Source organism: Hoplias malabaricus, chromosome 7 (assembly GCF_029633855.1).
Source record: "Hoplias malabaricus isolate fHopMal1 chromosome 7, fHopMal1.hap1, whole genome shotgun sequence".
Classification (NCBI taxonomy): Eukaryota; Metazoa; Chordata; class Actinopteri; order Characiformes; family Erythrinidae; genus Hoplias; species Hoplias malabaricus.
In genome coordinates, this window is record NC_089806.1 from 19,904,598 (window position 1) to 19,919,995 (window position 15,398).

Consider the following 15,398-nt stretch of genomic DNA (forward strand, 5'->3'; position numbering starts at 1 on the left):
CTTCTTTGTGATGTACTCAGAGGAATGATATCCTTGTCTGTTCTGTTAAAAATATACAAAGCTCACTACAAGCTAGCATGTCTAACTGTGCTTTGTTGCCAACCTGCTACAAAACACTCTTGTGTGATGATTGAAGCTGATGTATATCTCAGCAAATTATTGTCCAAGGAAATGTGTTGGTAATCAACTGCTGTTGGAAAACAGATCTGAATACATCAAGCTCACATGGTATGTATAAACAGGACATCCTTCGACACCCCTCCATTTACCAGTTGTTAACATGGGATCTCCAAATTCACATTAGAGTTTGGATGAGCCTTAAATTACATAATAGACAGAGGAAGTAGATGACAACTAGAAGTAAACCAGGTTAGCTTCAGTGAGATAACTGACTTAGGTAATGTGTAGTGCCAATCATTTTCAAGAAGTCTGACGTGATATTTAAACAATTCTGCATGACCTAAAGGAACTATAGCACCAAAAGCAAAAGATGAACCATTCCTGCGTTTATTGTAAACATGCCAACATGCATCCTACAATGGTATTTTGCTCATGAAGTCTTCATTTATTTTTGCCCATTATTAAAGGGTCATTTGCTTTCATGGCATTTGGTAGGTACTCTAATCCAAAGCAACTTACCAGTTTAAACCATGCTAAAGATATAGGTAAATGCAGTGATAGGAGTCTTGCCCAAGGCTTATTTGTGTAGTGTACTGTGCTTACCCAAACAGAGAGTGGAAAACAATGGTGTAATCCACTATGCTACACTAACCACAACATGTGAATTACACTTGTGCTTGTAGAATAACCCATAAAACCATATTGGGAGGACAAATTGGAGTGAAATGGAAGAATGGAAGGCTGGTCTTTCTTTGGTCTCTCTTTCCCATTGGAATCTTGAAATATCTACAGGCACATTGCAATAGATTCTGAGAGGGGATTTACTCTGAGCCCGCTCAATTTTCTCAGCTGGGTGCTGGATCTTGAGCAGGTTCACACTGTTCAGATCCTGCCAGGACTCACAGGACACACAGATGGAGCTCCAGACTGTTTCATCACCATAGCGCATCAGAAGCTGCAATTATCCCTCGAGAGTAGAACAATACTGTCCTCTAAAGCCAACTGTAACCATTGCACAAATATACCAATGTTCTTATTGTGCCTGTAAAGCCAAAAGCCACAACTATTTCAACTTGATTTGACAGACAAACATGTTTGTGGACCCCTTTGTGTACTGATAAACATAACTCCTATATTTGTGGACACCTCCTTATTCATTATTTCTTGCTTTATCATCAGTATTCACAGTGGGGATGTCCCCACATTTGCTGCAATAACAGCCTCTACTAGAAAGGCTTAACAATATAGTTTGGAAGATTTGTTGGCATACAACAAAGAATATTATAGATGTCACATACTGATGTTGAACAATTAGCTGATTCACAAAACCACTTCAACTTATCAGTGGTATTGAATGGAGATCTATCATTCTAGGGAACACAGTTCCACTGCTCCATACCCCAAATATTTGGAGGGGGTGGGGTGTTTGGCATCAGGTATTATGTAAGCTGTATAAAATCTGTCCAAAATTGGGGCAAGTAGTTAAATTCTTAAATAAGGTCTATGCGGGGGTACTGGGGAAGAGAGTCCAGCCGATAGTTAAACCTCAGATCCAGGAGGAACAATGCAGATTCCACCGTGGTCGTGGAACACAGGCATTCGACCATGTCGCTCGGGATATTCTGTGGGGGGTGCTCTCGGAGTATGGGGTTCTGGGCTCTTTGCTACAAGCTATCCAGTCTCTGTATAAACAGAGCAGGAATCTGGTTCGTATGGCTGGCAGTAAGTTCGACTGGTTTTCAGTCGGAGTAGGACTCCGTCAGGTTGCCCATTGTCACCGGTTCTGTTCATAATTTTTATGGACAGAATTTCTCAGCGTAGCCAAGTGGCGGAAGGTGTCCGGTTTGGTGGTCTCAGGATTTCATGTCTGCTTTTTGTGGATGATGTGGTCTTGTTGGCTTCATCGAGCCGGGACCTCCAGTTTGCAGCCGAGTGTGAAGCAGCAGGGATGAGGATCAGCACCTCCAAGGCCGAGTCCATGGAACTCAGTCAGAAAAGGGTGGAGTGCTCTCTCCAGGTTGGAAGCAAGATCCTGCCTCAAGTGGAGGTGTTCAAATACCTCGGGTCTTGTTCACGAGTGAGGGAACGATGGAGTGGCAGATTGACAAGCGGATCGGTTCAGCGTCAGCAGTAATGCGGGCTCTGTACCAGACCGTGGTGGTGAAGAGAGAGCTGAGCAGAAAAGCAAAGCTCTTGATTTACTGTTCAATCTACGTCCCAACCCTCACCTATGGTCATGAGCTTTGGGTAGTGACCGAAAGAATGAGATCGCGAGTGCAAGCGGCTGAAATGAGTTTCCTCTGCAGGATGTCTGGACTCTCCCTTAGAGACAGGGTTAGGAGCTCGGACATCCAGGAGAGACTCGGAGTGGGGCCGCTGCTCCTCCACGTCGAGAGGAACCAGTTGAGGTGGTTTGGGCATCTGGTCCGGATGCCTCCCGGGTGCCTTCCTGGTGAGGTGTTCCGGGCATGTCCAACGGGGAGGAGGCCCCAGGGAAGACCAAGAACATGCTGGAGAGACTACATGTCTCGACTGGCCTGGGAACACCTCGGTATACCCCTGGAGGAGCTGGAAGCAGTGGCTGGGGAGAGGGAGGTCTGGGTTTCACTCGGATAAGCAGTGGAAAATGGATGGACAGATAGTTAAATTCACATATATTTAGGAAAGTATACAATCTGGAACAGTGTGTTTGAAGATAAAAATAAACAGACTTCATACGTGAAATAAAGGCAGCATATTTAACATTTCAGTCCATGAGGCCTCAAACAAATGGGGGGGGGGGGGGAGTGCATGATTACAGGTGACGTTTATGATTGTAGTAAAACAAGCCCCAGTTTTAGCAAGCCTCTCTCTCTCTGTCTCTCTCTCTCTCTTTCTCACTCTCTCTCTCTCTCTCTCTGCTCATGGCAGAGGCAACTGGAGTTCTTTTAGACAACAGAGAGAACTCCAAACTTTGAAATGCACAAACCGAGATGAAGATATTACTCCATTCCTGCTCCATAGGTGGGTAATATTGACTTATTTTTGCTGTTTCAGATTACTTAAGTTGGAAATATCTGCAAATTCGGGAGACGGCTAACCAGAAAGCACTCGAGTTACAAATTAGTTTCTGTGGTAATTCAAACAGTGAGTAAAGACTTACAAGATAAACTTCAGCCATGTACAAACAAAAGTCAGTTTTTTCCCTCTCTATCACACCATTCCACCTTAAAAGATGCGGAGCTTCTTAATATAAACAACTAGAGAGAACTGCAGTTCCCCACAATCATAGTCATTTTCTTTGATGTCCCTTGAGATCTTCTTATATTTGGAACCTTAATTTGGCCAATGTTTTCAAAGACAATGTAGATGGGTACTTGGCGGCTTTACCCTTCCCATAATACTGTTTTCAGCAGTCAGTAGCACTTGCCAGAAGAAAAGTTATTTTTATCTTAAGATATTATTTCGGGACCAGCCAGGGGCCAGTTGTGCACTAAAGATTAGAAGAGCATTTATCATCATTCCACAGCATTACAATTAAATTTGGATCCTGCATTTTACCCATCCATGGCAACACACACACACACAGACACCCCCCCCCCCCAACACACACACCTGAAGCAGTGAGCAACCATCTGAGTACCCAGGAAGCATTTGGGTGTACTTTTAAATGCAATATTTGGGCTATGTTAATGGGGTAAAGCAAACAATAGAAGAAATAAAGATGACCATCTGTGTTTAACTGCTTAAAAATCCACACATACACACACACACAAAGTAAATAAAAAAAGAAAAAACTATTGTTAGCAGCAGATGTGGAAAGTTAACCACACTGCTGTTAGCACATTCCTTTAAGCAAAGCTCCCAAGGTGGAGGAACAGAAGTGACCCTGGCTCTGACCGCTATACCCAGCTGCACAATTATGAATGAGGAGTATGCAAAACTGTCACAGTCTAAATTACTTAGTGAGAATTTTACTTATGATGGAGCTCCTTTATATTATTAGGGTGTTTTGGAGTGGTATAACAGACCAGGGAAAAATGCAGGTAACATCTGTTATAAAAGAACCACTTTTGACTTCCTTTCGGTTTTTAATGAATCAGGTCAGCGTTTCTGAACTTTAACTGTAGTCTGCTGGAAAAATGTCCCTGTAAAATCAAAAGAATCTATCTTCATTTTTGTTCATTTTTAGTTTAATACGTAATTTGAACACAGCAGCTTTCTTTTTTTTTAAACGTTTCATGATAAATGGACCAATAGAAATGCTCCAAAATTACCTGGAGAGTTTTACTTTCTTCTGTAAAGGTGCTATTTTGGAGATATATGTTTTGGATAGGACAGTGGCAATATTTAGAATACATTTGCTTTCAACAAAAAATATATTTTCTACACTTTGGTAATTCTAGGGAGGCCCCGGACCCACTACGACCCTGAATTGTGTAAGCGGTTACAGAGTTTGGATGAATGAATGAATGAATGAATGAATGTACTTAGCTAACGGACAGGAAATCTTTTGTCATAAATCTGTTGCCTAGAGACACATTGACAACAGAAGCCAATGGGGCAGTATTTAGGACTTCTGAAAAAAGAAAGCCTAAATTACTGTTTGTGTTAAGCGACCAGATGCTAAGATCTTAAGAAAAAATGCTGGAGTACTGCTTTAAAGGCTCAACGGTTCTTTTAGGAACAGTGTATTTTCCTGACATCACTGCAAAGAAACCTTTTAGCACATTTGGTAATTTACTTTAATATTCATCAAATAATAAAAAGCTTCAGCCTCTGCTATGAATACAGTATGATGTAAACATCCCTTTGGGCTACATGTGTGCTTTCCCATGAAGACAATACTATTTCATTTCTCCATGCACCACTGAACAAATATAAATCCATCTTGGTGATGAGCGACCTCTGGTGCAGTCTGAGTCATGATGTTGGTGTGTGTGTGTGTGTGTGCGCGTGCGTGTGTGAATGGCTCTCCAGAAGGGACCCAGGCGGAGCCAGGTGCCAGGCTGAGGTTAATACAATCAGTGACCACTCTCATCTGTCCTGCAGCCTCCTCACCTGTCGCATTTTTCTGGCAGAGAATTTCTCTTTTCTCCAAGATCAGAATGACAGACTCAGAGGCAGTGATCAGTAAATATTTTCTGTGATGTAAGCTGTGCCAAAGCAAAGCCAAAATTCTTTACACTTTTCCAATCCCACTCAATGTAAATTAAACATGCATTAAGAATACACTGGATGTCTAAAAGCTGAAAGTCGGCTCATCCAGGGTTTCAATGAAGGTATTCATATGCAGTTGTCTGTGCCTTCCATTATTTTTCTGGGAATGGTTTTCATTTCAAATTTATTTAAGGAATGCTTTTTACAACTGGGGTTGTAACATAGCAGCTTTACAAAATTCTGGGTACTAACCCCAAATGAGCAAGCTGATGCAGACATGGCAAGGAACACCTGGAGAAACCAGGACTCAAAACGCAGAAACTATCCTCCTCTAGGTGACACTGGAGCAAAGCAAACAAAGATCAGGATGCATATAAAAATATTATGAATGACGAACTTTCAAAAAAGTGTACATTAGTCTATAAAATCATCATGAGTGTGTTAAGAGGTTTGTCAATAAAGTATAGTCAGTGTTCAAATATTGCTGTAAGGCTTTGATGGACTTCCTACATTACTGAGGTCAGGTAATTGCTGATAGGTTATAATACACTAATACTACTCCTACTCATTTCAGTTGTAGTGGATGGTGCTCCATCACCTTAGAGAACATACAAATATTGCAGTGATTTAACCCCATCTAGCACATACTTGCCGGTGGGCATACTGACCATAGGTTCATGCATGTTCAATCTACATCATATAAAAGTTTGTTTCCCAAAAAAGTTAAAACATTGTGCAAAATGTAAATAAAAAAATGGATGTGCAAATAATTTAAACCCTGTATTTCAATTTAAATAGTACAATAACCACAGTTTAAATGTTAAAATGTATAAAGTATGTGTTTTGGAAAAATATTTGCCTATATGAGTTTGATGCCAGCAACATATTCCAAAAAAATCCTAAAAATGTTCATTTATTTTTTAAAAAACTCTTTAAGCGTTTGAGAACTGAGAAGACCAGTCGCTGCAGTTTTGAAAGTGATACATTATCCAATTCTTGATTACTATAGGATTTCAGCTGCTTAACAGCTCAAGGTCTCCATTATACTGAAATAAACAAGATACAGAAAAAAGACGCATTCTGGATGGCAGTATTTTGCTCCAAAACTTGTATAATTTAATTAAGCATTACAGGTGCCTCACACATGTGCATGTTACCCATGGTATGTGCACTAACTCACCACCCATACCATCATGGATGCTGGCTTTTGAACTGTGAGCTTATAAACAAGCCAGATGGTCCAGCTCATCTTTAGCCCAGAGGACGCAGCATCCAATTTTCCATATGATTTCCAAAAATAACTTTTCCGTTTCACCTCAGTCCAAAAGTAGGCAGGGTTTGTGGATCATGTTTGTATATGATTTCTTCTCTGCAGTTGTGAGTTTTAAATGAAACTGTCTTCTAAGACAATGGTTTTAGGAAATGTTTCTGAGCCCATGAAGTTATTTTTCACTACAGAACTGTCTGTTATTAATTAGGTGCTGTCTGAGGGCCCGAAGGAAAAAGCCAGTTAATACTGCCAAAAGAGATTTCACTGAGAATCCTTATCTTCACCTTATCTTTTACAGAGTGTGAACCCCTGCCCATCTTTACTTCTGAAAGTCTCCCTCTCTAAGAGGCTATTTTTAAAATAGAGTGATGTCACTGACCTATTGCCTACTATTTTTATTTTTTTTTTAGCATTACACTATTATGCCAGCACTTTCTTCCTCATGTTGTCAACATTTCGGTTTTTGGAACATGTAGCTGGCAGCAAAATTAAAAATGTGTAAATATTAATAAATAGATAGATAAATAAATAAATAAATATTTCCCTGTTTCAACATTTGAATTAACTATAGGGTTAAATTATTTGCACATAATCAGTTCTGTTTTATTCGTATGTTGGTCCACATCCTTTTCTGGAAAAGTGGTTGTAATTTAATTTAATTTGATTCATACCCAGTTGTCTTCTTTTGGATATAATGTTCTCTACGTAAGATTTTCAGTGTCTGGCACAGTTTTGGGAGGATTCAGAAATACTCATTTGTCAGAGTAGTAAATTTATTAGTGCAGTTACTCCATAAAATTTAATTACATTTTTCTAATGTAATTTTAAAACATTCCTGCTGGAGCCAAATCCTGTAAATTCCTATCCAACACCACAAACACTACAAGGATGAGTAACATCTCTTGCACTTGTCTCATGGGAGGTTATTGGATTTTAATGCTTACATATTCTGACATGCATTCTATGTCTCTCAGGCACTCCTGGCATGTTTTTCCAGGAGCAGATTAAAGATGCACGGCTGCCCTGCTTTCAGAATAAAGCTTGTGTGACTTTGACTACAGGGAGCGCGAGGACTTCAAACAAGAAACACAGAGCAGGAGCGAACAGAGCCTTATCAAAGCTCATCCAAATCCCGTGTTACTCTATGAGTGGTAGACGAGGGTAGAGTAAGGAGCTGTGTTTATTAAGAATACGAGGATAACTGTCACAAGATAAATAGGACAGGAGCACTGACAGCTGCCAAACTGCCACTGCTGCCAAGGAGGGAAAAATATAATGATTGCTTATGAGTATTAAAATGACTATTTTTATTTTTTATTATTAGGCCTGCATTGTCTGACAATTTGAAAATAGTGCATATCTATATTGTGGCATCTGCTACAGTCTCCATGCCTTGGTGGAGAGCGCAGGGAGTGAGGTTATGCAAAGTGGCTCCCAGCATGCATCACAGCCCTTCTAAAAATCTGTCCATAGTTTCCGTGCTTTGTGGTTCCTTATGTCATTTCTCCTGTGTCTGGGTGGGAGTTAATAATGGGCTGGGGGCTCTTTAAACCTTTGTAAATGTTAATGGTAAACTGCTCACTTAATTAACAGCATTTTGTCTATACACACTATGACATCCTCACATCCGTTGACACCAACGCAGCAACCATATTTCTTTAATTTAATTTATTTGGAATCAAAATAAGTTTATATTTTGTATTGTAAGTTTATATATTAGATGTTAACCCACTTGTATTAAGTGTGTGAAAGTCAAAAGAATGAAAGCAAAATATGTCGTTTCTGAAAATGGCTTTAACAAACATGTAAAGATGTCTATTTTAAATGTTTAAAGAATTCTAACAACACTATATGATCTTGTACACCCACAAAACTGTCACCTTAAGATAAGCAGCACTTGCAGCTTCCAAAAGCTACTCTAGCTTCAGATGTATAAAAAAGTCCTCAGGTGTTTCTGTCCATCATTCCATTGTGAGAAGACAAGACACTTCAGGGCTATGGATCTGAAAGGATGTGATGAAGCCATCCTGTCACTGTAAACAAAAATATTGTATTTAATGTACATGGAAGAAACTTAAAAGGTGGTTTCTACATTATACAGGAAGTATACAAACTATGGCCATTTCTCACACATGTGATGTGATGCTGTGACTCAGTTGTCAGAGATATTTCTGTCTGAGTTAATGAATCCAATAAATGCTTCACTGGCAATGCACAAAAATATCTTCAGGCTAGATGCAGTTTACAGTTTTCACAGAGAGCATTACTAGTGTAAAGATCAAACAATATTATCGTTACATTACAATAAAATCAGGCAAGAACATACAGGCCTGGGATTTTGATGAGGAGTATGTTATATTTAATGTGTAATATATACCATTTAGCCACCATTTTAACATTAAAATTACCCAATGTCAGTTACATCAGCTCCATTGTCCATAAAGGTGCCCTAATTACAGAATGCAGTCCATCATAAGGACCCCCACAAGGCCACCACAGAGCAGGTATGATTTGTGTCGTGGATCATTCTCAACACGGCAGTGTCTATGAAATGGCTATGGTAATATATTAGACTATGTTTCTCCTGTATGAGTGGATCAGACACAGCTGTGCTGCTGGAGTTTTCAAAGACATCAGTGTCACTGCTGGACTGAGAATTGTTCACCAAACCAAAGTGTCCTTTGTCCTCTGATAAAAGACTAGAGGATGACTTTAGGACTGTCTCCGACTTTAAATCCACAAGGTGGACCAACGAGGTAGTTACGTATTACAGAGTGGACAGTGAATGGATACAGTGTATAACAACTCCAGCATCACTGCTGTGTCCGATCCATTCACACCTGAGTAACACACACTAAAAATACCACCACTTCAGTGTCACTGCAGCGCTGAGGATAATGCACCAGCCAAATAATGCCATTGAAGGGCAGGGTGAAACTGGGCTAATGTGAGCAACAGATGGACTACACTTTGTAAGCGTAGAACTACAAAGTGAACCTGTATAATACTGACACGAAAGTAATATGAGAGTACAAACAAGGTGGTGGTTTTATTGTTTAGGCTAATAGGTGCAAGTCACAGCAGTGACACGCAGCTATATCTGTAAGGAATTCAGAGCTAACATTAGTCCGCCACAGGTTTAATCACAGCACAGCTACCACCCACAGTGGCCAAGCGTTCCAGCGTCCATTGACACTATCAGCTTTCGATTGACTCTCACGTTCCAACAGCGCAACCATCACGTGCGCTTAATATACAACAACGCAGACCGAACGCTAATCGTGAAAGAGCATGTGGTCGATATGGTTTGCGTTCAAAAATAAAAAGACGTGCAGGTGTGAACTTACTTGCGCCAACCAGGAACATGTCAGTGCCGAAGAGCAACAGTGCGACAGAGTTAAAGACGAGCAGCAGGCGAGCCATGTCTCCTTCGCGTGTTCGGTTCTTCTCGCAAATGTCAGTGAATCCCAAATCGCTTCAGGTGATCTTCATCCGTCCCAACGTTTAATACAACACGAAGCTCTCAGAGAAGTCAGTGAAGTTCATGTGTTTCGCGGGAGAGGTCATGTTCACGGACACTTTCTGAGCGCGTGCCTCAAGTGTTTTGGTTCAAATCCGACATCTTCAAACAGTCAAAATGTGATTGTTTCTGCTCATCTCCAGGTCAAATCTCGGCAGCACACCGTTAGCTTTTTCTCCAGTCTTCCATTTGAGCTCTGTCTGCGTCCGTCCAGTCAGAAAGGAAGGTATCCGTTTCCTATTGAAAACTCCTCAGCAGCTCGTGCTCGGCGGAGCAGCGCTCGAATACGTTGCTGGAGACAAGGCTTAATTTATGGATGCAGCCTAATCCAGCTTCTCCATCCAGCTCCACACGCTCTTTAGACATCCAGCCTGCTCTCAGCTTCTGGCACGTGTTTCAATTCCGCGATCAATCATTCCCGTTATTAGGAGATTACCTTGTCTGCCGCTGACCACCCTCACTGTCAACTACTGGCCCTTCTGTCAGTCCTCACCACAGACTGTGCACTCCTCGAGCCTCCTGACAACGGCGCACGAGCCTCATACACACGAGAGAGAGAGAGAGAGAGAGAGAGAGAGAGAGAGAGAGAGAGAGATTGGATGGAAGTGGTTCAAGGTGAAAGACTGATTTCGTTTGACCTCACCTTTAAATGAGGCTCAAAGTTTTCTCCCCCTTCTCAAACAAAAAGCTTCTCTATGAGCAGAACATTCCCTGACATTAACCGAAAATAGCCATTCATTTACCTTGGTCCAGCCTTTAATGTAGCTAGCCTTTGCGCTCATTCCAGCATCCTTTCCGTTTCCCAGTCTGCTCAGATCTGCATCCACATCTCCCAAGTTCAGTTTACGATTTAGATCTAAATCACCAGCTGATGTTGAGGTCCAGTGTCTTTTCTGGACGTACCATATACCAGGCATATTTTACATATCGTCGCTGTCCAGTAAAAACCATGTATCTCCCAAAATAGTACATTTACAGGAGAAGGAAAAAAGCCTTTTAAACTTTCAATGGAAGTCAATATAAAATATTTTATTAACAAGTAATTATTCATTGGTCCATTCGTCATGACATTTTCACACGACGTGAAGCACAGCTGTTGTGTTCAATTAATGTAGAAAATAAAAAAATAAAAAAAATTGAGATGCATTTATGAATTTGAGGCTATTGCAGAATTCTTGAAATTTGTCTACCGCTTATATTCCAATACTTGCTTTTGCTGACTGAATGGGGGGTGAAATCCTTCTACTTAAACCCCCCCTTCTATGAAAGACAAGTGTTATGCCTCAATAACATGTCTATGTAGTGCCTTTTATATTCTAGAATAGATGTTGTTTAATGCAGATAAAGGGTTTACATTTAACCATATTTAGTGTAGGACAGATGGAGGTTTACGATTCTTACAGGCAGTACAGATATGACCCTGGAAGTTATGACTGCAAGTTTGAACAAAGCTCAGTTCTAGGAAACAAGCTTTGTCTGAAATGGCATCAGTCATTTTTTGTTTTGTACAGAGTTTGCTGTTTCACTGCTACTAAACATAATTACAGCTGGAAAACAATTGTTCACTTATCTTCCCAGATCTGAAGCAAGAATGAAGCTTGATTTTCTCCTTTCTTCTTTGGCTTTCTGTTTATGGTGTCAGTTTGGTGGTCTGCCAGGTCTAGCAAGGTTATTATAAATTTCTTTCTTCTTTTTTTATATACCAATTTCTACACTTTGCAATTCCAGTTTTGAAAATTCACATTTTTTCACTTATTTTCCTCTGCTTTAGCTCTTCTGTAAGCAAGCAGATAATCTTATATAGGGCCTCTAAACAAACAAAAAAATATTGTAGGATTATTATAGGGATATTATAGGGTGGCGCAGCAGATAGTGTCTCTGTCACAAAGCTCCAGGGACCTGGAGGTTGTGGGTTTCGAGTCCCACGCCGGGTGACTGACTTTGAGTTGTGTCCGCGTGGGTTTCCTCCCGCGGTCCAAAAACATATTGGTAGGTGGATTGGCGACTCAAAAGTGTCCATAGGTGTGAATGTGTGTGTGTTGACCTGTGAAGCACTGGCACCTCCTCTAGAGTGTTTTCCGGCCTTGCTCCCAATGATTCTGGGTAGGCTCCAGACCCACCGTGACCCTGGAACTGGATAAGCGGCTACAGACAACGAATGAATGAATTAAATACTTACTAGCAGTTTTGATTTGAAATTAAATAGGGTGGTCTCTGACATTTGCACAGTGTCTGTGCAATCTCTGACTTCTCAGACTGCATCTAGAGCTGGACGATATGGCCAAAATGTATATGTTGGCCATATATACATTTCTTATACGTATTTCTAATCTATATTTCTATAACAATATCATTCCAATATTGATATGAACATTAAAAAGCCACAGAAAACCTGCCAAGAACTACAACTACATATTTTTAAGCTAACTTTAAAATTGAGTGAAATGAAATGATGGCAGCGCCCTGTAATGAACATCAGTCAGTGACACGTGGTAAATTATGTATATTGAAATATTGAATGTGTGTATAAAAACAATATTGTTATTGAAACATTTTATATTGCGATATATATTGATACTGAATTATTGTCCAGCCAAAACTGCGTCCCTGAAATGGATTATGCAGAAAAGAAGAGATGAAGTGAGATGATGTATGCTTTCAGTCAGTTTTTAATGAGACAAACCAGCTGTGATGTAATAAATTCTGTTCTTGTGTAAGTGCTTGACATGTTCCTATCATGTAAATTCAGCCACGGTTATTCTCAGTACGGTAAACACAACGTTAGTATGAAATGATTTTACATTCAATTGTAGAAGACTACACCTGACATTCATTATTCATTGTAAACCCATAGGTCTAGGTAGCAATAACCTTTTGGCTTTCTAAGTCACAGTGATCTGTTCTTCTGTTGAAAGGCAAATTTGGAAAACTGGACAGCAGTGTAATAAACAGCACCGTTAAAGATGAGAACACATTTCTGACAATACTGCTCCATTGTTTAGGCTTTTAATAATATCTTATGTTGTTGTCAACTTTTTTCCTCAATGAATTATCAGAAAGGGACCTATTACCAAAAGCCTTACATTCTAAGGCTTAGGATTCAGTAATGTAAAGTGCCTAAGCTATTCTGAAGTTATAGCAGTGTTAATATACGTTGAAACCCATAGCCAGATGAATTGATTAATGTGCAGTCATTCAGAGAGGTCTGAAATGTTCTCAGAGAAATTTAGAGTCAGAATGGTTCACAGTAATATTGTTTACTCTCTCGTCTGACAGAAAGCTATTATCCATTTACAAACAAGCTACCTGATGTCCACCTGATTTTTTATTATTATTTTCCACTGCTTCAACACTATTCCCATTCCCACTATTTTCATTCACTGGTCATTTTGAATAATAAAAATACACTTTGAACAGTAAAAATCTGCTTATATTTGAGCTGTAAAGATTGAGACCTGTTTCCTGTCACTGAATCAGGTACCCTAAAATGTGCCATTTAATTTTAAACCATGCAGAATGGCTTTGATTATGTCTTAACTGTTGAATTATGGAGAAGCTGTAGCATTGGTGGAATTCCCCAGTATAGGGCTACAACCTCTACAGATTTATTGGCCACTCATTTAGTTAGTAGATTAAAATTTCTGTTAAATGTCCAAATGTTTTCCTGGGGGGCAAGACTTGCTGTCTTGATTTCAGTGCATGTGAAAGTCCCCAAAGTTGTAAAGCAATTAATTTGGCCCATGCTCTGGAGACTATATCAAGGTTGTTTAAAGCACTTTCCCGCAACTAATGGTTTCAATTCCACTTTGCGGAGTGGGACACAGGCACATATGGTGACACAGCTTATTGATGCAGGAGTCCATCCTCACCCTCTGGCCACCCAGGGAGAGGCAAGTGTTTAATGTGCTAAACATGAAATAGGAAGACACTGCAAACTACAAAAGGTGTCTTGAGAATTACTTATTAAGGTTCATGTTTTTTGTTCTGATTAGAATCAAGATTTATATTCATTCATTCATTCATTCATTCATTCATTCAATGAATGAATGAATGAATGAACATTAAATCCAGATTAAATGTTTTTAACTACTCATCAGCTCTTAGAATCTGTTAAATTTTAAAAAATAGTGGCCCTTCTCTATGCCATACCTTGTCTGTAAAGCTTCAACATGTAATAAAACAAAGAATTAAAGTTAAGTGCTGTCCCATGTCAGGTTGCATATGTATTTGTTTGATTCATGCAAAGTCTTTTGGCAGTTCAAAGGTTAATACTTTTTTGCCATTTGGTGGTCAGCTTTTCTTGCATAAGAGTAAGCAATGTTTTGCTTGTTCTCTGAGTGCAGTCACAAAGGACATAAAAAGTATATTTAGCAGCATTTTGAGGAACCTTGGGAGGAAACCGGAGCACCCAGAGGAAATCCATGCGGACACAGGGAGAACACGCCAAACTCCAGGTCCCTGGAGCTGTGTGGCTGTGACACTACCTACTGCACCACTGCAGAACAGAACTTAAAAAACAGGACTTTCCAAACTGGAAATCAGACCACATCAGAGCAACAGAATCACTGAATATGTTTGGGATTTGTTGGATAGTGAGAAGTAAATTATATTGCATGCCTTTTGGCATGTGAGTGAGCCATTTCTGACCATATACAAAAAATACACAACAAATGGTTGTCTCTGATAATTGCAAAGTGAAAATGTTGTTATATTACCCTTTACTTAAATTCATGTTACATAAATGCACACTGCACTTCTAGTTACATTAGCTTATACATGTAAAGGCTCCTGCACAATATAGAATTCTTTGTCCCATATAACCTGGAAAATAAGTTAAGAAATATGTTTATTCCGGGGCAGAGTAGAGGTTTTTTGGTGTAAATCATGCATTTGCATAGTTTGCAAAAATGCAGTCTGTGCAATTTCACATCAATTTTGCAAATTGCTGTTCTTTTATATAAGTGGGTATTTTCAGAAATTCATCATGGAATTGGGCTCCTTGTGAGTCATGCTTTTTTAAAGTCATCTTTCTTGGCAAGGGTATCAGAGGAACTGGCCTTTACTGGCACTGTACAGGTCAAATCATGCTGACTACAGAAAAAGTCATATATTGCATTATTCAATTTAATATAGCACACAATATATTATTCAATTTGTTTAATTAATTCTGATTATTTGCAATATATTTATTTGTTTGTAATCCTGCCTAGTTTCAGCTCAAATGTAGAATGCTCTTACATATTCAAAATAAAAATTCTAATATATACAGTACTGTGCAGAAGTCTTAGGCACCTAAGATAATTATATATGTTTAAACTAATGCCTTCTCAGTAAGTGTGGTGCTTGTAT

The 15,398-nt window shown here is 39.6% G+C and overlaps 1 protein-coding gene across 1 annotated transcript in view; it reads right to left on the bottom strand.

Annotated features, from left to right (window-relative positions):
- Positions 1-10,531, bottom strand: part of fndc4a (fibronectin type III domain containing 4a) — a 43,359-nt gene extending 32,828 nt beyond the window's left edge. The window contains exon 1 of the mRNA XM_066676668.1: positions 9,877-10,531. Within this exon, the coding sequence (XP_066532765.1) occupies positions 9,877-9,952 (76 nt within the window). The 5' untranslated portion in view covers positions 9,953-10,531. The remainder of the gene's footprint in view (positions 1-9,876) is intronic.
- Positions 10,532-15,398: the final 4,867 nt, after the last annotated feature.